Source organism: Nannospalax galili, unplaced genomic scaffold, assembly GCF_000622305.1.
Source record: "Nannospalax galili isolate Female #2095 unplaced genomic scaffold, S.galili_v1.0 scaffold599, whole genome shotgun sequence".
Classification (NCBI taxonomy): domain Eukaryota; kingdom Metazoa; phylum Chordata; class Mammalia; order Rodentia; family Spalacidae; genus Nannospalax; species Nannospalax galili.
The window spans coordinates 1,052,790-1,075,690 of NW_008343079.1; the positions used below are offsets into that span (position 1 = coordinate 1,052,790).

Genomic DNA, 22,901 nt, shown 5'->3' on the forward strand with positions numbered 1-22,901 from the left:
CAGCATTCACATGATGGTTAACAGCCATCCATAATTCCAGTTCCAGGGGATCCGACACCTTCTTCTGTCCTCCACAGACATTGTACAACATAGGGGCACTTACATACAGGCAGATATAACCCTCATACAAAAAAAATAAAAATAAATAAAAAAAAAATGTAATCTTGGAGCTGCTGAAGATGGCTCAGTGGGTTAGAGCACTCGCTGTGCCAGTGTGAGGACTCAGGTCCACATTCCAGTGCCCACATAGTCAGGCATGGCCATGTGTGCTCCTATAACCCCAGTGCCATGGAGGACTGAAGCATGGAGGGTTGCTGAGGCTCGCTGGCTGCCAGTCTAGCTCCAGATCCAATGAGAAACCTTGTCTCGGAGGAATAAATTGCTGAGCAATGACACAGGACACCCAAGGGCAACCTCTGGCCTCTGCATGTGCTCACAAGTGTGAGCAGCCACACACACAAGTGCAGGTACATTACACATGCATACACTAGGACCCTACTCATATATACATATACACATATATAACTCACATGTGTACATACTACATAAAAAATGTAATCTTTGCATGACTCTAGAAGAACCTTAAGAATTTCAGTTACATTAGCCTTTCTAAAGCCTAATGACTGTGTTATTAAAAGAGATGATGAAATGTGCCTCTTTTGAGGTTGACTTCATTTCATTTTCCTACTTGAGGCTCAAAAAAGACTAAAATTATAAACAGAAACAAACTGACACAGATTTTAGAGGATATACAAGGATTGTGATTAGGAAGACATTGGGCCAAAAGGCTCCAGAGCAATCAGTGCTTACAGAACTTGCCTCAGCAACTACTGTCAAGTAGACTCTGGCCAAACAGAGAGAGAAATCGCTCCTGGTTATAAGCTGGTTTTCTCTAGAATTTAAACCCTCCTTCCATTTAAGAGAAGCAAATTATTTCATTCATTTTAAGTCAACACAAAGGATCTGTATACCTAGAAGAGGAACCTAGAAGCCCTTCCTAGAAGATCCTTCTTCCCCAAAACCCTTCCACAGGGCTTCAGGGCAGCCTGTGTAAGATATGGGGGAAGGACATCAGAATCACCTCAGGAGGTGTCTCTCTTTGCTTTTTCTTTCAAAAGATTGTCTGAATCAAGTTTTCTTTCTCTCATCTTTCTGCCCATCCTACCCCCAACTGGAAAGTGTTCTTGTAGACCTCAGACCTAGAGGTTACAGTAGGAAACAATCTAGAAGAGGTTGAGGGTAGCCCCAGGTCAGTTTAGATAGCTGTGTTAACTGAACAGATAGGATAGGTAAGGAATTCGATTTCTTTGAAAGATTGTGTTGTAGAAGTGAAAACCTGGGCAGGACAAGGTGTGGAGGATCTGCATTATCAGAGGTTTCCTTCCTGCCACACGCTGGGTAGACTAGACTTCTATGAGCAAACTGTAAAATTTCTCTTCATGAATTTTCTCCTAAAGTGTCTTTTTTTCACCAAATACTAATTTGTACTTTCATTCATAAGTAAATGAATTACTTTTAAGGGTTCGGCAACTGAGGGATATCTGGGGGCAAAGTTCTCTTGTAACTTGTTTAGGATTACTACTAATGAATTTGAAACCAGCTTCTTTTTATCATCCACTTCTGAATGAAGGACTAGTGTGTATATTTTTTTTCCTTTGCTGAGATTACTGAACAATTACAAAGTAGAGGCTGAAAATGAATTTAAGAGTAATAGAAACTTCAGGCATAGTTTGAAGTATGATTTTAAATGAAAGAGTTTCTTTTGAAAAAACATCAAATTACACATTTGGTATCTAATTGATTAGAAGAAAAACACTTCACAAGGTCTAAGTCCTTACAAGCACTTGTAGAACATTCCCTTTTCCCACATGTTCCCATGTAAATACTTTTCCTTAGACCCAAATTATACTCTGTAGTCAAGAAAGTCTGTCCTAAGGCACCTGGTGGTATAATTTTGCCAATAAAACATAAAGACAAGTAAAAGATAATAGGGCTAATTCCTGTGTTTCCCCTTCATAAGGCATACTGCCCATTCTGACAAACCAGGATAATCTTTCCTTTCTTATTTATGATTATAGTATGGTGCAGTCGTAAGATAATTTATTAAAACTGGGGCTCTGTTTTCACAAGCGTCCAGTTTTGAACTGTCTAGACACGGTCCTCTTTTAAACTTGTTGAAGGGTGTTCACAATGAAACCAAGAATGAGCTGGAGAAGATGCTGAAATGTAGTGAGGAGCACCCAGCGTACCTTGCAAGTGATGAGATTACCACAGTCCGGAAGAACCTGGAATCTCGAGGAGTCGAAGTAGATCCAAGCTTGGTAAGAAATACCATTGGAAGCCAGGTGTGGGGATGCATACAGCCCTTGGAAGTGAAGGCAGGAATTCAAGGTCATCCTTGGCTGCAGAATGAGGTTGACCCTCATGGACTACATGGGACTTTGTCTCAAAAAAAAAAAAAAGAGGAAATAGAGAAAAGCACAAATCTGCTTTCTTAGTGTCTCTAGCAGTACAGTGTTCTACTTTTAACACATTGCTTAGCTGTCTAAGTGATTCCACTTTGATCACGTGCACATTTGCTGGTGTAAAAATAATCAGTTTGATGAAAGAGTAGAAATGTTATCTCAGTATTGCTCTTTAAAGGGTAACATGTAACTAGAGAAATTAAGAAAGACTTTAAAAATTGGGCATACTTGGGCCATTACAGCAGTTTTTGCAAAGGGTGAGGCCTGCCTGGACCTGCTTCATACTGCACTGTTTTATGTTACAGAATTGAACTTTTATTGGCTCACTGTGTACATAGATATTTTTATATGCTTTGTAGTCAGTGTAGCTCAATTAGATATAAGTAGATTTAGAAAAAAACATGAATTTAAAGACACCGAATTGGATAAAATCTTTGTGTTCTATCTCATTTTCCTTATTCCTGGTAAGTATGAGAACAAAGATAATATACACCTTGGGCCACTTTTTTGCTATAATGCGTCTTTGCAGTAAATTATTTTTAATATTTGTTATTTTTAATCTGTGAGTATGAGTGTATTGCCTGCATGTATGTAAGTGTACTTGTGTTGTGCAGTGCCCATGGAGATCAGAAGAGAGCTTCGGGTAGCCATCATGTGGGTGCTGAGAATTGAACCCCAGTCCTCTGCAAGAACAATCAGTGCTCTTAACAGCTGAGCTATCTTTCCAGCCCCTGCAGTAAATTTTTTAAAGATATTATTGGACCTATGTTTTCTACTGGTTAGAAGCTAGATTTAAAAACTCACTTAAATGTTAATGTAAGTGAAACCCAATTCAAAAAATAAATCTAGTGAGGACAGCAGTGTAAGAAATTTCAAAGCGACCCATAAATACCTTTAAAGATTATTGACTGTCCTCGTTTCTGTACTTAACAAATTAGTATACTTACTTTAAACTCCAGCTGAGATCAGAACAAGAAAATTGGTAAGAATCAGAGTGCTTCAGCCATTGTGTATCTCACATTATTTGTAAACTGATCTTGAGACTTTTAGTGGGATGTACATTTAATTTGTCTCCATTGGTCTTGGCACTTATTAACAAAAACTGTACAAATTGAGCATCCCTGATTCAAAATGTGAAAATTGAAATGCACCAAAATCTGAAACTTTTTCAGCTCCAACTTGATGTCACAAGTAAAAAATTCTTCACCTATCCACACGTAACTGGTTGCATTCAAATTGCCAGCCCACTATCATATAGCATAGAATTTACCTGAGACTGTGTAAGGCATATATGACATCAGTGATTTCTGTGTGTAGACCTGCATCCCACTCCCAAGATCAAGTGTGTAAATGTTACAGTTCACCCACCTAGAAATTCTAAATGCAAAACATTTCTGGTCCCATGCATTCTGGAAGGGAATATTGAACCTGTATGCACTGTGTTACGTCAACTTTTATGGCCCTTAAGCTAATGCAGTAAGGAATTTTCTCTTGGTAGTAGAGTGGAAGAAGTTACATGAATTTATTTTAGGTTGTTGTCCATATCTTAGGATATGCATTGAAGGTGTATCTTAATTCCTATGAGCAAGAACATCTCGGTATTTTTCTAGTGACACTTTGTTTAGTACGTTTTATAAAGCCACCATGACAGCCTACTACCATAAGAAGAATATTGGTTTGTCAGGAGATATGAATTCTAATACAGCTCCATTTTATTACTAGTAATATTTCCTTTAGTAGTTGATAACTCTGAGTCACATTTTTTTTCATCTGCAAATGACGTTGACATTTATTCTGTTTATCTATATTCTTATTAAGCTCAAAGGTGGGGAAGAATATGAAATGCTCTAACAGACTTTGTATTGGTGATGTGGTAGGGATCTTGTTGTTCTGGTGGCAGTGTAATTGAACAGAAAGGTTGCTTTCTGACTATTGCTGGGTTGATAGACATGGTCAGACCAGCTTCTAGGTCCTGACTCTGTCCTTAGACAGGGCTTTTAGCCTCTTTTTCCTTGGTGTCCTTGCTGCTGATGAGGCAAAGATCATCCTTCCTGACCTACTGTAAAGTAATTGTGTGATTATAGCTACACTGCTTGTTGAAACTGACAAATCTTGACATATGAAACTAGTAAATATACTCTCTGTCTTGAGGAATAAAAAGTAAATTTGTATACAGCTCAGTGATCAGCTAAAGTGTTCAGTCACTCTTTGGTTTCTATTTTCTTTTCTCATTTTAGATTAAGGATACTTGGCATCAAGTCTATAGAAGACATTTCTTAAAAACAGCTCTAAACCATTGTAACCTTTGTCGAAGAGGATTTTATTACTACCAGAGGCATTTTGTAGATTCTGAGGTGAGGTTTTGCAAAACAAAGGGTAGTAATTTTTAGTAATAATTATTCAAAGATACTTAAAAGTGAACTTTAGCTTTAGTATTAATTTTAAGCCCTTTGATCATCTAGGAGAAAAGCATATGTAGTTTATAAAGAATAACTAGTTATCTTTTCAGAGATTTGCCACTTTAAGAGTAACTGATTCTTCCAAGCTTATCATCCTCAGTGACTATAAGAATGAGGGACCATAGGAAAGGAGACAGTCATTTCCTCTCTCCAGAAATGACTTTAAGCATTTTTATGTTTTTTTTCTGTACAGAAGAAGAGTATGTGCATGTATATAGCATAGCCATCTTTTGTCTAGAGGGAATCATATAGAAAAACTATTTTTGTTATGCATTTTTATGCATTATGATTCTTTTTCATGTCACTAACATCTTGCTTTAAATGATTCCTTAAAAGAACCTAAAGTTCTTGTAGACAAAGTTCTTAACACTCTTCAAAGTAACCTCTAGATGGCAGCAGACTGATGTATTTTTAGCATTTTCTTACAAGCAAAAAAACGCTTTGAAAAAACCTTTGAAAAAGCTGTGAATCAGTGTTGTTATTAAGTTGAAACTTCTAAAGTGCTTTTCTGGTTTTTTCAGCATCTTAAAGGAAATTTGTATTTAAATGCAGCCATGTGAAAGTGCCAAGTTTCTTGTACAACTTTAATTGTTCAGAGACTTCCCTCTACAAAATAGGCTTATTTTTTAAAATTAGCTTATTTTCATCTACAGCTCAGTTCCAAAATTGGTTTAAATGTACACTCAAGAGATCAACCTAAGGACACACTAAGATAAACATGCTGTTTACTGAATACAAACTAAGGGAATACACTGTGGATTCTACTTATGAGTAACATGGTGAAGTTCTCTATTTCCCAAGTTTTTTTTGCTATCCAGTTGTAAATAAACCAAAGCTTTATAGGTGTGGGATAGATCTCAGATGATACAGAATTTCATGACCATATGCAGGAAAGATTCTGTAGCCTATATATAAAAGAAGCGTGTATATTAAACTTTAGTATTTTTATTAAAGCTTAGGAAATAAGTTATGTGTGTTTAGAACAATTTCCATTTTTTGATTTTTCATCTGATCTTAATCACTTAACATTTCAGCTGGAATGCAATGATGTAGTCTTGTTTTGGCGCATACAGCGCATGCTTGCCATCACTGCCAACACTTTAAGGCAGCAACTTACAAACACTGAAGGTAAGATACCTCCTGAAAAGTAGATTGAGTAGAAAAAATTAGAATCATAACTTCCTTTAAAAATATTAATAAAATGCCGGGCATGGTGGCGCACGCCTGTAGTCCCAGCACTTGGGAGGCAGAGGCAGGAGGATCTCTGTAAGTTCAAGACCAGCCTGGTCTACATAGTGAGTTCCAGGTTTTTTAAGATGAAAATTTCATAAAATATATATTTGATTATATTTAGGGCCTGTCTGTCATCTATCTGTACCCCCTTACTACCTGTCACCTAATTTCACGCATATATTATATATATATATAATATATATATATATTAATAAAAATATTATAATTGAAAAAAGATGGGAGATAAGATACCATGCATCAACTTTCGTTATACAAAATTTACAAAAGGACTGACCCTAGAAAATCCGCATTTCTGTTAAGGTTGTTATGGTTTAGGGATATGTATCAGACTCATGCTAATAAAAGTACCGGAAGGAGATTTTCTTGAAACTGGGAAATAAATCAAGAGTAGCTCTAAAATGATGATTAAAAAAAATAACTTATTTTCCATATGCGATTAAGTTTTTCTTTCTGTGCATTCATAAAATTAGTGCTCCTCGGGTTTTTTATTTACTTTGAACAGTTAGGCGATTAGAGAAAAACGTTAAAGAGGTATTAGAAGATTTCGCTGAAGATGGTGAGAAGAAGATGAAATTGCTCACTGGGAAACGCGTTCAGCTGGCTGAAGACCTCAGTAAGTAGTTCCCCTGCCCTCCTAAGCACCTTCCCCAGTTCCCGCTCACTCCTCTCCCATTTAATCTGGAATTGAGAGGTTAGTTACCTATAAAGAAATTTTTTCCTGAAGTGTTGGAATAAAACATTGACCTAAAGTCCCATCATTTCCTTAATGTGTGTCCTAGAGTAAGGATTTCTTTTCCTAGCACATTCCAAAATCGGGTATTGCCATATTTGATCCTTACACCTCACTCATCTTTTCTTTCTTTTTCTTCTTGTGAAGTCCTTTATTATAGTCATTTAGAAACAAGGTCAATTTTCATCTTTGCTTAATATTGTCCCTACTATATAACAAAATGTCCTAGGCTCATTCCCTAACCCACTTGCTTTTTTAAAAGAATAGTATTTAGCCAGGCGTGGTGGTGCACTCCTTTAATCCCAGAGAGGCAGAAGCAGGCAGATGGATCTCTGTGAGTTCAAGGCCAGCTGGAGCTACATGGAGACCCTGTCTCGAAAAGCCAAAAAAGAAAAAAAAAAAGACCAAAAAATAAATAAAATAAAATTTAAAAAAAAGAATAGTATTTAGAATGAGGATGTATGTGTGTGAGTGTGTGTATATACATTTGCACACATCCATGCTCCTAATCAGGTATGTATATATTGAAAACCCTAAGTTAATGCTGATTCTTCCAGGTTTTTTCCAATACTTTGGGGTTCGTTCTTGAGTTTCCCCTTTTCCATGTTTTTGACTCCCTTTCTGACAGAAACCTGGCTTCTAGAATCCTTAACATGTTATTTTAATATCTTAATGTGTATCCAAACTTACTGCACCCGTCCTTCACTACAAAAATACCCTTTTCACCCAGCTTGGACTCTCAGCCATGCTATTCTGGCCACCACCACAGTGCCTCACCCTGCACGGACACTGTCTTCTCTTGCCCAGGCTGGGACTTGCTGGTATAGGCTGCTCTTCCTCATGCAGTCCTTTCACTGGGCTCATGCTCCGACCTTTGTGCCAGGCTCCCCCATCTCATCCCTCCCACATCCTTTCCCCTACCCATCTGCTGTGGATCTCTGCCTCTGAAGCCAGACCAGGCTTTTGTGGAAATACCCTCTTCATCCTGATTATTCTCCAACACCCTACATTGGATTACCCTAAGCAGATCTGAATTATGGAACCAGGCTACTAACACTCCATCAACCCTGGTTAGGCCTTAGCACCTGCAGCAGACTACTGACTTTCCCATTTCCCCACAGCCTTGCTTGTTTGAGATCTTTGGTTCCTTGATGCTGTTAAAGTCCTAGCTTTAGATTTGTCTGGATCTTTGAGAGCCCAAGAAAATCGGTGAAGCATTAATATTATTAACTAAGATGATGGTAGTCAGTGCTTCTGAGTCTACCTTGTTGTAAGTTTCTCTTTCAGCTTAGGAAAATATTTGTCCTTTCAGTGTATACTTAAATTTGTGTTTTTTGACATGTGGAAGAGCAAATGCTAAGTAGAAAGCAGCTTTTCAAGTTGAAAACTGTTTCTAAGCTGGGTCTCTAGCTCTGCAGTCATTCACTAGAATGTCCAACAGAAGCCAGACGGAGTTTTTCTGCTTCTGTGCCTGTGCTGAGCTCCACTCTCCCCTTGTCACACACTCGCCCTCATCTTTTCTCTTCCTGGTTGTCTGAGCGTTCACTGCTTTCCCATATCCCTCTTACTTTATTCCTTTTTTTTAATATATCTCATTTTAATTTTTATTTCCATTTTTGTCACTTTTAGCTTTTTCATAGACCACTTTGGCAGTACAGTTAGGTTTGTGCCACCACAGAAGCCCTGTGTGCAAGCCTGAACTGATGTTTATCTGCTGTATCTTGTGGCAGTATGCCACATCATGACAGTGCCTGAATAAAGACAGCCTGACTCTTAGCATCCATTTTAGTCAAGAGGGGACCTGAACTGCTCCAGGAACCTGTTCCTTCAGAGTTCTCCAGAACTATGCTCTTGAACCAAGGCCTCACTCTCTATTGAAACAGTATATCCAGCATGAAATGAGGAAATGAAAAGTTGAAGGATTACTTACTTACCCATGGGCACGAGCACAAATGTTGTCAATGTAATCTCACCTGTTGTTTACAACACAAATGGGATAGCCTTTGTTACTTCCAATGAATATCTGCTATTTGCAATGCTTGCTTGATAACACACACACACACACACACACACACACACACATGCCTGTATTATTCTGGATATCAAGGGCAAGGGATTAAAGCCCTATATTTAAGTTACAGGAGGAGCCCGAGGCCTAGTGAGCTGACTTACATAATAAATAAGCTGAGATAGGGTTAATGGTCTCAAAGCATAAGATTACCTGTTTGTCTACCAGGTTAGGTAAAAATTACACATCCAGAAGTCTTTCATTCCCACATATCTTACTTAGGGAATCCTCAAAGCTTTACCTTCTTTACTTGTAACATAACCGTTGTGGTGATTCTTGGGAAATTCCATTCAGCAAGCATTTGTAAGTCCCTGGCTCATAGCTTCATGCTACATTAGTACTGCTGCAGAAAGAGCTTTGTCATTGTCATGGTGTATACAATTTCTTTATCCCTCAGGACATACTTATTATAAGACTGTGAACTTCTTCAATGAGTTTTACCAGTATATACTTTTTTAAATGACTGAAAAATGATGTTTTTCATGTTTTATAATAGAGCCTATATATTCCTATTACTCTCCAGTTCCAAATTGATTATTTAAAGAAAGTATATCACTAACTCATATATGTGCCTTGGCAAGCAAGTTCTGTGTTCTGGTGGTTTTCCTAAGAAAGCAGTCATATGACTCCCTTAGAATGATTTGTGATGTTTGTGCAAATAAAGTTAAAATGTTAATGTACCGGAAAATGTCCTCAAAAGCAAGGGTTTCGCCAGTGACTCAACTTCATCAGCTGTGCTAATGGAAATGAGCCATGACTTCGTCCAGTAGTTAAGAGTCGTGAAAGTACCTTTTTCTTACTGTTTCTCTTTGGCATACAGAGTGGGAATACAGTCATGGATGCTTTCAACCAGACTACTCTTAGTTTATTAGTCACTGCTGTATTATAGGGAACAAAGTTTCTAGTATTACAGACACATTTAGATCATAGTGTGAGGCGATCAAGAGACTTTGACAATAATTTCACAGTAGTGGTGTGTAGTTTATTGAAATGCTGATGACATCCCTGCTTCTCTGGTCTTGAACTTGTCTGGTTTTAAGCCATTCATCACTGGATGCTCACTGCTTGAACATTAAGGTGAGTGTACAAGAAGCAGCACGTGGGTCTCTCACCATTCCCTCCCATCTGCCACCACTGAAACTGTGAGGCTAGGCTTAGGAGAGTGAAGAAACACAAATAAAGCCCACTTATCTCAGGAGGTTCATAGAAAGAAGCCAGGACTCTGGATACACCGTGGTTTCTGTAGCTGGAGCAGGGCAAGGACTGAGTGAGCTTGGAACACTAGGGTAAGAAGTAAGGAAGTGTTTGAAAAGTGAAGTGCGCATATCACCTGACACACAGGCCCTCTGAGGCTATAACTGGCCAAACCTGGGACATTTGAAACAGTAACAAATTATAACTCATTAAATGAAACATAAATCTATGAATTGGTAATGAAATGATAAGAAAAAAGAATGAAATAGTAGTGAAAAATGGAATGCATATCTTCCCACATAAAATACAACTGAAAATACATATTTAAAAATAATTTTTGCCTGGCGTGGTGGTGCACACCTTTAATCCAAGCACTTGGGAGGCAGAGGCAGGCTGATCTCTGTGAGTTCAAGGACAGTTGGGGCTACAAGGAGACCCTGCCTCAAAAAAAACCAATAATTTTTAAGGAAAATGTTTATTGATTTAAAAAATGAGAGGTAACATTATAGTGGCAAAGCCTGAGCAATCACTGCCTTAATCATGTGGTCAAAGTTGATATTCACAGCAGTAGTTAAGTCAGAATCATATGGGCTGGAGAGATGGCTCAGCGGTTAAGAACACTGGTTGTTCTTGCAGAAGACCCAGGTTCAAATCCCAGCACCCACATGGTAGTTAACAACTGTCCATAACTCCAGTGCCAGGGGATCCAACAGCCTCTTCTGTCCTCTGCGGGCACACAGGTGCACTTACCTACATGCAGGCAATACACGCATATACATAAAAGTAATAAATATTTTTTTTTAGAAAAGAATCACCATGCATGGTGGTGCATGCCTTTAATCCCAGCACTTTGGAGGCAGAGGCAGGCGGATCTTTGTAAGTTCAAGGCCAGCCTGGTCTACATAGTTCCAGGACAGCTGGGGCTACAGGGAGACCCTTTCCCAAAAAAACCAAAAAAAAAAAAAAAAAGTCAGAATCATATACTACCTCCTAAAAGGCAGTGAGAAGAGGGTATTCTTACTAAAGATATCTTTGGTTGTAACAATATACCAAACAAACTAGAAGTATCATCTACATAGTAACTAGCCTGTACTTTTCAAATGTGTCATCAGTCCTTAAAGACAGGAGAAGGCTGAAGAACTATTCCAGACTGAAAGATACTTAAAGATGTGAAGTGCAGCATCTGTTCCTGGCTTTTTGATCTATTCCTGGCTTTCTGTCCAAAGGACCTCAGTGAGATAATCAGTAATGTGTTCTGAGCATCCCTTAGTAGTACTGTGTCAGTCTTAAGTTTTGATTATTAAAACGTGTGATTACTTAAGAAAATATAGTTGCTTGAAGCTAATATACATTAGAAGATTTAAATATGATAGAGCAAATGCTTCTGAAAAAATACATTCTTTATAGTAATACCATGGCTTTTCTGTAAGTCAGAGTTTTGTTTGTTTTGTTTTGTGGGGTATTTTATGAAACAGGAAAATAAGAGTTTATATATCTATAGCAAATGGAAGATGAATATCATATGAAAATATTTTAGAGGAAATGAGGTTTTCAGCTACTATGTGAACATGGTTGGTAAAAATTTCAGAAGACTAAGTACCTTGTAGACAATCGAATGAGATCTGTGGCTGGCTCATCTTTGCACCTAATTCCTGGTTGGCAGTATCATACACACACAGAATAAATTGGCCCATTATGACTTTTACGAGAGTCCTGGTTTTGTAGGAAGAATAATTTCAACAGTTTTTTGTAGTATCTAAATGCAACATTAACTGTGGTCCTATCTATTTGGATTCCTGATGTCATTTAGTGCTGTGTCCAACCCACTGACTAGCACAGAGTGCTAGAATACCTTCTTTAGATGGGGCGGGTTCTTCTTTCTATTATGGTTGATCTTATGATTGTCGGCATAGAAACAAGAGTACTAACGTTTTGCAGATTTTTGTGTTTTGTCTTTTTTGTTTTGTCATTTGTTTTCCCACCTTGGAAATCAGGTACCAGGGCACTAGTGGCAGTGGCTGAGTTTCAGCAGTATGTAGTAAAATTCTTTTACTTGACTTTCGTCCACTAAAGCCCAAGAATGAAAGGGGCAGTAGCAGTTACTTAGACAGCTTTTCTAAGGCTCGACTAAGAAGTCTTTTTCTCCTTACGTTACATTAACTTCCTTTTTACTTTTATATCAGAACTTGAAATTGTGTGAATGGATATTTGCATACTTGTCATGAGCCAGAAATAAGTTCAGTAAGTTCTCATTAAGTCCCCTTCACAGCCTTTTGAAATAAGTGTAGTTATTTTTCTCATTCTATGGGTGAAGAAAAGGAGGCTTAGAAACAGGTAGTATCTGATCCCAGGTCTTTTCATTACTGTACCTACCAAACAAATATAGGGGGTAGGGGGAACTCAAGCCCTTGCCAAATAGAATTATATAAAATTATCCTCTATATTGGAATGTACATAGTAACATGTCAGAAAGATAGACAGTAGTGATGACCATCATCCTCATTGTCCTGGGTACTTCCTCTATTATAAGAAGCTTTGGAACATCTATGGTTAAAGAAACTCAAAATGAATTGAAAGAAGTTTTCTTTATATGCCTTGTAAAAATGTGTCTCCAGACTATCAGGTTCCACTATAATTAAACAGAATCTAAGTTGCTCAAAATTAAGAGGGTGGGTTTTTGTGTGTGTGTGTGTTTGGTTGCTTGCTTGCTTGCTTGCTTGCTTGCTTGCTTGCTTGCTTGGCTAGATTTTGGCTTGGGGTTTGTTTGTTGTTGTTGTTTTTTGGGGGGTTTTTTGTTGTTGTTGTTGTTTTTTCCTACTACATTAACCTCAAACTCACTATACCCAGAATGACCTTGAATTTTCCATCTCCTGAATACTGGGATTACAGGCTACAGGTCTGTTCCACCACACCCAGTTTATATCATGCTGGAGACATAACCTGGGGCTTCATGCATGCTAGGTTAGTACTCTGACAACTTAATCACAACCCCAGACCCTAGTCTGAGAGATTTGCAGTGTGGTTGTATTCATACCTGAGTCCTAAGGTCGAGCTGTGAGAGATATGGACTCTTTAAACTTTAACCTGCTGTTATTCTAAGTTTAGACTTTTTACTGAGCAACATTAGAGTGTTGGCATGTTTCCCAACAAGTTTCTATATATTTCTTCATATTGACCAATGAAACATGAAAACAATAATGAGCTCCTTAACTCGGTTAGCACTGTACAGGCCTGTGGTAATGGTGTGGTTAACATCCTTAATGTGGAGTCAAAGAGGCTGCTGATTTAGATTTTGCAATATCCCCTCTCCCTGCCCCCAGTTAATTTGCTCTGCCTACTCCCTACACGAGGTGGCAACAGCTGGCCTTTTTACCCAAGCTCAGAGGGATTAGAGAGCAGGAACAGCAGCAGCATGCTCGGCCTCTTGCCTCTGTTGACTGTTCTTTATTGTTTGATGCCTGAGCATCTCCCAGACAGCCAGCAATTGTTCTTGGAAACTTAGAGTTTGTTTCTCTTGAGCATATACAATACTGTTCAGGCCCCTCTTTGTGTTTCTTTACATCCCCAGTCCCCTCTTATCCGCTATCCTATGCTTTCTCTTGATAATTAGAAAAAAAGCAAAGACCCAACCTTTGTATCGGTCTGCATAGATTTGCTTGTGTCTCTAAAACTTAGGTATATAAACTGCAAATGGAAATGTTCTTTTTTTCCCCTCTGAGCTACCAGATATTAAGCAACAGAAGTCATGTTCACAATGAAAACTCTGTTCCTTATGGTTAATATTATTTAATGACAGAAACCAATGTATTAGCTCTTTTTTTTATATTATGATGACAAAGAACAATAGCAAATGATCTAAAGCTGTCATTTTCAAATCTAAGACTAGAATCTATACAAACAGTGTAAATCTAAAATGATCCTTTCACTGACTCTTAAACACCATTCTCACTTATGAGGTAGTTGTAAAATTTTCTTCATGCCATGTTAAACTTTGAACTAAAAAACAGGCAGAACATAGCTAGACAGAACCATAGTTAGCCAGAATGATTTTATTCTAGTGTGTTTAAAAAGGGAAATGTCATATTACACTGAAATTTAGTTTTTGTCAATTACTTTGCATTCCTAAACTTCTCCCATGCTTGCTGTAGTTAAGAGTGAGAACAGAGGTCCTGAAGTGATGTGGGCTGACACATCATCCCATGAGGATTATTTTAGTCTCAATTTGGACTTTAAATTGCATGCAAGGAAAGGTGTACGTGATTCTTGCCACCCTCCACCATCACTGATCTTCTTGCCCCTGAACGGACTCTAGAGATTTCTTCCTGTTCACAGAAAGACTGTTTGTTTTTTCATTAATTGACATAAAATTGCCAAATGATTTCTTGAAAGTAGGGTGTGATAGTGTGACTATCAAAAATTTGATAAGTTGTTGGATCTCCAAATACAGTAGTATGTTCATTTTGTTTCTGTAGACTTAACAAAAGAAGTTAATTTTAAAGGGATTTAAAGAAGAGGGTGGCATTGCACTATAGGGTTCTAGGTACATAGGTCTGGGGGGATTTTTTTTTTTTTTTTTTTTTTAAGAAAAGAAAAGGCAGGAGAGATGGTTCAGAAGCTAAGAGCACTTCCTGCTCCTGCAGAGGACCTGGGTTTGGTTCCCAACACCCATACCAGGCAGTTCGCATATGCCTGTAACCCCACTTCCAGGGGATCCAACACCTCTTCTGGCCTCTGTAGGCATCAAGTTACATACATTGTGCACATACATATGCAGGCACTCAAACATACACATAAAATAAAAATGAATAATTTTTTTTTAAAAAAAAATCTAAAGAGAAAAGGCAGAATCACAGTGTTGGGTGGAGAGAAAGCTGGAAGAGTTAGGATTGTCAACCCTCTGGCATTTCTCTCAGTATTGTTGCAGTGCTGTTTTATCTTTCCTGGATTCTAGCACATCTCTTCCCCTTTCTTTTTTCCTTATTCTTTCTTCTACATCATTATCATTTGACCTAAACCAGTATTTTTTCTCTGCCTGCACACTTGCCTTCCCTCAGTGATTAAAATCCGTACGCAGGCTACTGCCTTCCCACCGCATTGTATAAATCAACCAAAACAACTGTCTAAAGAAAAACCTGCTCGTGTCTATTATAACTAACCCACTCTGGCAAACTGACTTGGTTCATTCATAAATTTAGCATGCCTTATATGTTGTATATTATACATGTTCAGTGACTGATCATGATTTTTTTAATACTGACTTGCATTAGCCCTTCTCTGGGCTTCAAGGGGGAAGACTAGAGGTACTTGTCATCCTAGAGACCTTCCTTCCACTGTTTTCACCACAGAGCTCACATTTCATCTCTGTGGAGCAGCTTAGCTTACATTTGCTGCATACACTCCAGCACATACCGCCTCCTTACTGATTTCTTATAGCCTGGCTTTCACTGGATGGAAACCACTGATTTATGGGGCCCCAGTGATTTCCCAATTGTCACTTCATCCAATTGGAAAACACTTTAATCAGTTTTTATGTTTATTAAGAATTTTAAGCTTATTGGAATATATTTTTTCTCTTTGACATTCGGGTATTTTTGAATGAATGTTACTATATATGTCTGTTTGGGAAAGGGAAATATTAGTACTTTTTGTAACAATAAATAATGTTCTGCTTTATATTATCAGTATTTTCACTCTTCGAACCATCTTTTCTGGATAAAAAAGTCACTGAATTTTTAAGTTCTGTTTTTGTGAAAATATTTTTCATACTAAGATAAAATTAACAAAGCAGCTGAGGAAAATAGTAGAGTTATTTTCACCTGAGTCTGCAGGCATGAGGTAGGCTCCGCTTTGTGTTGTAGCTGAAAAGGGACAGAGCTGACACAAGAATAAAGCAGTCCTCAGGGAGAGTCCTAGGTGTTGGAGAAGTGGTTGTTTACACACAGCATCCCCCTCTGAGGAGGCCTCTGTTGCATATTTACCTGATATTGATGAAGAAATGAAGCTCAAAATGGGGCCTTCAGAATGAAAGAACATTTTTCATGGACCAAGTCTATTTTTTCAAGTCACAATTGAAAGATAAATTGGTGTACAATTAAAAGGATATTTACTTCTCTCTAATATTATATAGTCTACTTTGTTAGCAAATATATCCTTTTTGCTTTAAGCTCATGTTTAATTGATTAAAAGTGAGAATAAAGTTGGGATTAAACTTTAAGATTTTTTTTTTACTTTTATGTGTTTGCATATTATCTTCATTTCTAAGATGGGAAGAATAGTCCTTAGAATAGAAACCTAAATCTAATCACACTACAGTCAACTGACCTATGCAGTAGTGTATAAAAAAAATAAAATTAAACAAGGCATGAGCAAATATTTTGAAAAGGAAAACTTAGATTATAGACTGATATACATTATGCCAAGTGTAGCTCCTGGAGACATAGGTTAAGGCCAAAGGAATTCTAATATTTTACTAATATGTTTTTAAACTTTCCCTTCTAAACTTGAGCACAATACAAAATTCTCATAGAAATTTCGTGATTAAATTGTCCTATTCATGGAGTGATGATCCTAATACATATTATGCAATCTTTAGAGTAACAGATACTTCCCCAATAACCCCTTGATGGTCATGGCATAGGTCAGTGTGGTAATGACTCCTCACGGTGTCAGCCTGCATTATTGGAATTCACAGTGTATTCTCTCAGCTCCTGGCCTCTCTTGAGTCTGTCCTCTGGGAACAAATTGGAGTGTTGCTTGAACCAGTAGCTCATTTTAGATAGGTTTCTCTTTCACTGTCACCTTCCGTATCCAAAAGCTCCATTTTAATTTTTTTTTACTTAGCACAGCTCTTTCATCTCTTCCCTGGTTTTAGTATTTTAAGTTGTAGAAAGAAAGTTGCTGTTTTTTTACTTCACTTGGATTCTCTTTCTGGGACAAGAATTCAAGGGCTTTTGTTTTGTTTTGTTTAATCTTTAGTCTCTCGTTTATTTCACTGCTTCCTACTCTGAGCCATGTATACAGATCTGTCTTTAAAAGATCAACCAAGTACTCTACCAGAATTTAGTTTTTGAATCCTTTTTTTTAATTATTATTACCAAATACCCAGTACATACACATTATGGAAATTTCAGTGTCACCAACCAGAGATTATCACTTAACATTGTAGTTTAACAGAAATTTTGAATGTGGCCTAGAGGCATAATTTGTAAAGCGGTTATCTTGAAGTTCTCAGGTGGGCTTCCTCTCAAACTCCCACACCCTCAGTTCACTGGCCACACTTATTTCTAGTTTTCATCTGTCAGGGTAGGCTAAAGTTAATTTCCTTTTCTTGTACAAGCTTAGTTCCAAAATATTCATTCAGCCAGGCATCATGACCCACATCTTCAATACAGCAGAGGCAAGCGTGTCTCACTGAGATGAACCCAGCCTGGTGTACATAGGGAGTTCCAGGCCAGCTGGGGTTGACAGGGAGACCCCGTCTCAAGCAAACAAATATCTTCATTTAAAGAAACAAGCAATGTTAATAAAACTGAAACCTCTGGAACAGTTACTTCATATAGTCCATCCAAAGGCCAGATGGTAGCATAACGCTTACTAAAAGTCACTCAGAGAATTAGTCCACCTACATTTGGGACCTGGCCTTCCTGAGTGTGCTGGTATCTTCTTTATGTCTGTCCTGTCCTTCCTGCTTCAAAGATGTTCAAACCATTTTCATCTTAAAACTAGTAGATTGGCCCTTCCATACAGACTAGATATTTTTTATTTGATTCTCCTTTACTCAGGAAAGCTGTTTGAATGTTCATGTGCTGCTGTATTTCTCAGAATCCATTTGTTTCTTAACTTCATAAAACTTGTATTTGCACCTCTGTTGAACTTTTTTTCCAAAATTACTGAAAATCAAGAGAATGTAATGATACTGGTAAGCACTCAGTCATAAGAAATGTTTTCATATAACAGCATCATTTGTTATTATAGGTTCTATATCCTGCCTGAAACTGTCCCTCATACTTGTATAGTTTATAGAACGTGGCTTTTAAAGTATTGTGAGACACCATCCCATTGTTCCTATTTAGAATTTGCTGTGCCTTGAGGTTAATTATTTAGCCAGCTACAGGAATATTTGTGGCAAAGCTAACTATGTATTAGAGATATCTTTTTTAAAAATATTTTATTTATTTTGATGTTTATGCATGTTTGCCTGTTTGTAGATAAGTGCACCTGTGTCATGCAATGTCCATGGAGGACAGAAGAGGCTATCAGATCCCCTGGAACTGGAGTTACGGACAGTTGTTAGCTGCCATGTGGGTGCTGGGATGTGAACCCAAGTCTTCTTCAAGAACAGCCAGGGTTCTTAACTGCTTAGCCATCTCTCCAGCCCGAGATGATGTCTTTTTAGGATTGTTTTAGGATCCTGTTCATCTTTAGTATTTATGTACTATTTGTATAGATGAGTTCATATAATTTGGCTCCTTTTGGTATTTTTAGTTAATGTTGGTTTTTAGAGCTTACCCTTGTAGTTAAATCATCAAGAATTCAGGGGCTAGATAGATGACTCAGCAATTAATGTGAACTGCTCTTGGAGAGGACCTGAATATGCTTCCTAGCACCTGTGTGGGAAAGCTCACAACTGCCTGGAACTCCAGTTCTGGGGGTATCCAATGCCTCTGGCCTCTGTGAGCACTGCACTCACCTGTACACACTCATATATAGGTACACATCTATGTACATAATTAAAAATAAGCCTTTGAAAAAAAGAATCTAGAGTTTGGCCCCTAAAGATGTACATAGCTTTCATTCCTCAAAGATAACATGGATTTATAGTCTATGTAGTCTCATTGTTATTTTAATTTATTTATTTTTACTTTATGTGTATGAGTGTTTTGCTTGCATGTATGTAAATACATCATGTGTGTACAAACCGCATTGATCACAAGAAGACTTCAAATCCCCTGGAACTCAAGGTTGTTAGCCACCATGTGGGTGCTGGGAACTGAACCGGGGTCCTCTGCAAGAACAGCCAGTGCTCTTAACCACTGAAACATTTCACCAGCCCCTCTCATTGCTATTTTAATTTTAAGATTTTCTTCTACAGAGAAAAGAGAAACTATAATTGGAAGTTTAAAAGTGACCTCTAATTTAAATATATGAGATCATTCTGCAGCTGCTTTGATTTGTCTGCTGTTTATTCCAGATGCTGCAGTGCAGGTCGGGCATCTAATCCAAGTGCTGTATACTCTAAAACTGTTTGTGAGTACTGGCATGACATTCTTCTAGTTCTAGATTCTGGAGCACTTTAGATTTCAGATTTTCTGATTGTGGGTATTCATGGTAAAGCAGAAAGCTGTAATTATTTCTGGTCCCAAGCATTTCAGATTTGGGAAACTCAACTTGTGTCAGTAATTATACCTCAATGGTAGTATAACAGAACTTGTTAAAAAAAAAAAAAAAAAAGGCCCAATAAAGCATGAACTGTTCTTGTGATAAGTTTAGCAATATTTTGTCTTATTTAAGAGATACAACTTGTATTTCATATTTGTATATCTCAACTTAAAAATTAAAGCTTTCAGTTCATAAATTAGAATTACATTCTCTGCTCTTATATTTCTCTTTTATTTTTAAAATTACAGTAATGAGCTGACTATTTAAGAATTATTCTCGCCGGGCATGGTGGTGCATGTCTTTAATCCCAGCACTTGGGAGGCAGAGGCAGGCGGATCTCTGTGAGTTCAAGGCTAGTCTACATAGTGAGTTCCAGGACAGCTAGGGCTACAGGGAGACCCTGTCTCAAAAAGCCAAAAAAAAAAGAATTATTCTCATGATTCATTTATCTGTTATGCTGCCTTTTAAAACTTCAGTACCGAAGGTCTTTTGACAAAACAATATTTATAACAGTTTGACAGCAGGATGAGGAGCAGCGTTTGTCTTTGTAACAGCTTGAAGAAAGGCCCTTTCCAGGACCCAGTCATGCAGTTACAATCTTGACCTCCTTTCTTACTCTGGGAACATACACATAGCAGCCCCTCCCTTGTGTTTTCTGGTCCCATTGACTGTCCATCCACTTCCCATCTGCTCTGTGGCTTTAAAGGAACAGAAAGGCCTTCTTATAAATCTGTCTTTGCAGGTGATAAATGATACACTATCTCTTTAAGGACTGCCTGGGTGGTTTGCCTTTTCTTAAAATTTTTTGACTTTCCTCCTAACAAAATTCAGAGTAAAATATACTTTTAAGAATAGGAGGAAAATAGAAAAGAAAAAAAAACTGAGTTTTTTAAAAGCATATTTAATTGATCATAATAATTTACTGAAATTTTTTATGTCTTCTCAATTGTCTATATCAGCATTTCTTCAAAATGTGATATGTAGGTTTTCCCACAGAGGCAAAAGAAATTATTCATTTTGACGAAGTATATTTTAGCTATTTGGAGGAGAAAAGAAAACAATGTCCTACTAATGAATTAGCGTATCAGAAAACTTTTAAAACTGGTCATAATGTGAGATGACATAACTTGGGAAAAGTTTATAGACTGTATACAATATAAAATGACTCACAGTAGAATCTTTTTTTAATATTTTATTATTTTTATTTTATGTTTATGAGTGTATTGCCTGCATGTATGTGAGTGCACCTATGTCATGTAGAGCCCTGGAGGTCAGAAGAGGGCTTCAGATTCCCCTAGAACTGGAGTTAAGAATGGTTCGTAGCTGCCATGTGGGTGCTGGGACTCAAACCCGAGTCCTCTGCAAGAGCAGTCAGTGCTCTTAACCGCTGAGCCGTCTCTCCATCCCCCACAGTAGAATCTTATGTTACACTCTAACTTTGGGTAGAAAAAGATGATCATGAATGCAGTAAAAGTTTATTATTTGTTATTTCCATTCCTGAAAATAAATGCTAGAGATACTTCTATCTTGTATCTATAAATTTTCCAAGACTTGAGCCTAGCAAGGCATGATGGGACATGTCTCTAATCCCAGATCTCAAGAGGCTGAAGCAGAAGGATTGGCATGATTTCAGGGTCAAGCTGGGCTACATATTGAGTTCCAGATGAGCCTATATTATATAGCAAGACCTTGTCTCAAAAAAAAGTAAACAAATTTTTTCTCCCATACAGAAATTATTCCCTAAAGTCTAAGTGTCACAAATACTGCCATCTCTACCCTTGCCCTATAGAATATTTTTAAATTATGATTTTAAAAGCTTTACCACTATAAAAAGACTAGTTTTAGAATATTCTGTTATATTATGTAAATCAGCTGGCTATGTATGTCTTCTACAAAAGAAAAACCGCAAGTACATACTCCAGGAAGGCTCTGTACACTTTGCCGGACATAAAGTAGCTGGTGCACAATGGAAAGCAAAGCTGCATACCTGATTCATGTGACTACCAGCCCGTGAACACTGAGGTAGAGGATATAGTGAGTCAAATGTCCACATATATCCATGAATTTCTGGGACTTTTTTTAAGACAGGGTCTCATGTAGTCCAGGCTAACCTAGAACTCACCAGGTAGCCCAAGGACCAAAAATGACCTTGAATTTGTAATTTTATCTCTACCTCCCAAGTGCTGGGATTACAGCAATGTACTACCAGCTGGTTTATGCAGTGTTGAAACTGGGCCCAGGGCTCTTGCATATTAGGCAAATACTCTACCAACTGAGCTGCAGCCCCTGTCCTGGGTCTCTTTATTGTGTTTTTTTTTTTTTGCTGCAGGCTAGAAACATAAGTGCTTCTGAGAGAAGCCAAAATGATGCTGTCCCAAGTAGATAGTTATTTAATTTGACTTGTCTAAAGATAAAGGGCATCTCAAGAAATTAATGAATTATATCAATACACAATCCACTTCTTTTAACAACTCAGCCCTTCAGTAAGTACCAAGTAGCCAAAAGTTTGGGGTTTTCTACCTATGGATGTTGACTAGCACCTTAAAGCATCCTACTGTTTGTTGTTAAATAAGGTAAGTCCATACTTATTAATAGTTTACATGAGCTCATATTAGTATTATCATCTACTTAGAAAAGTTGCAAGCAAGTGTAAAATCCTAAATATAGGGCTGTTCTGTTTTTATCCATGCTAAAGTCTTTTGAAGAATAAACTTCAAAATATATAGAAATTATTTGAATAAATTTTATTATATTTACCAAAAGGAACCTGATATGAATACTTGTTTTGCCTTGAATTTATCCGTGTCTGTATTGAACTGCTTACATATTTAGCAAATGTAAGTTATGTTGTCCCTCACAAACATTTTTAAGGCTGCCTTCTTTCTAAGTAGAATCATTCAGGGGACAAAAGATAGCACATTTTAATATTTGAGTTAAGTTTTAGATAGGTCAAATCACTCAGTTATGAATAAATGAAAAATGAATAAATATTCACAGACATCTGTTTTGACTAGTTTTTATTATTTTTATTTTATCTGTATGCGTGTATTGCCTGCATGTAGGTAAGTGCACCCGTGTCGTGCAATGCCTGCAGAGGACAGAGGAGGCTGTTGGATCTCCTGGAACTGGAGTTAGGACAATTGTTAGCTGCCATGAGGGTGCTGGGATTTGAACCTGGGTCTTCTGCAAAAATAGTCAGTGTTCTTAACTGCTGAGCTATCTCTCCAGCCCCTTGACTGTAATTTTAACATCTTGGTCTGGCCTCTTATTTCCATTTTTTAATTTTCCCTTCCTTGTTTCTCCATATCCTAGATTCCTTTGGATACTCAGTTTCTGAAGGGCATTTATATAGC

At 37.6% G+C, this 22,901-nt stretch overlaps 1 protein-coding gene across 5 annotated transcripts in view; it reads left to right on the forward strand.

Moving 5' to 3' along the window:
- The window catches only part of Opa1 (OPA1 mitochondrial dynamin like GTPase), a 96,809-nt gene that overhangs the window by 54,117 nt on the left and 19,791 nt on the right, over positions 1-22,901 (forward strand). For all 5 annotated transcript variants that reach the window (XM_017799622.2, XM_029566387.1, XM_029566388.1 and 2 more), the window contains 4 exons: positions 2,181-2,321; positions 4,703-4,819; positions 5,959-6,052; positions 6,681-6,791. In XM_017799622.2, the coding sequence (XP_017655111.1) occupies positions 2,181-2,321; positions 4,703-4,819; positions 5,959-6,052; positions 6,681-6,791 (463 nt within the window). The remainder of the gene's footprint in view (positions 1-2,180; positions 2,322-4,702; positions 4,820-5,958; positions 6,053-6,680; positions 6,792-22,901) is intronic.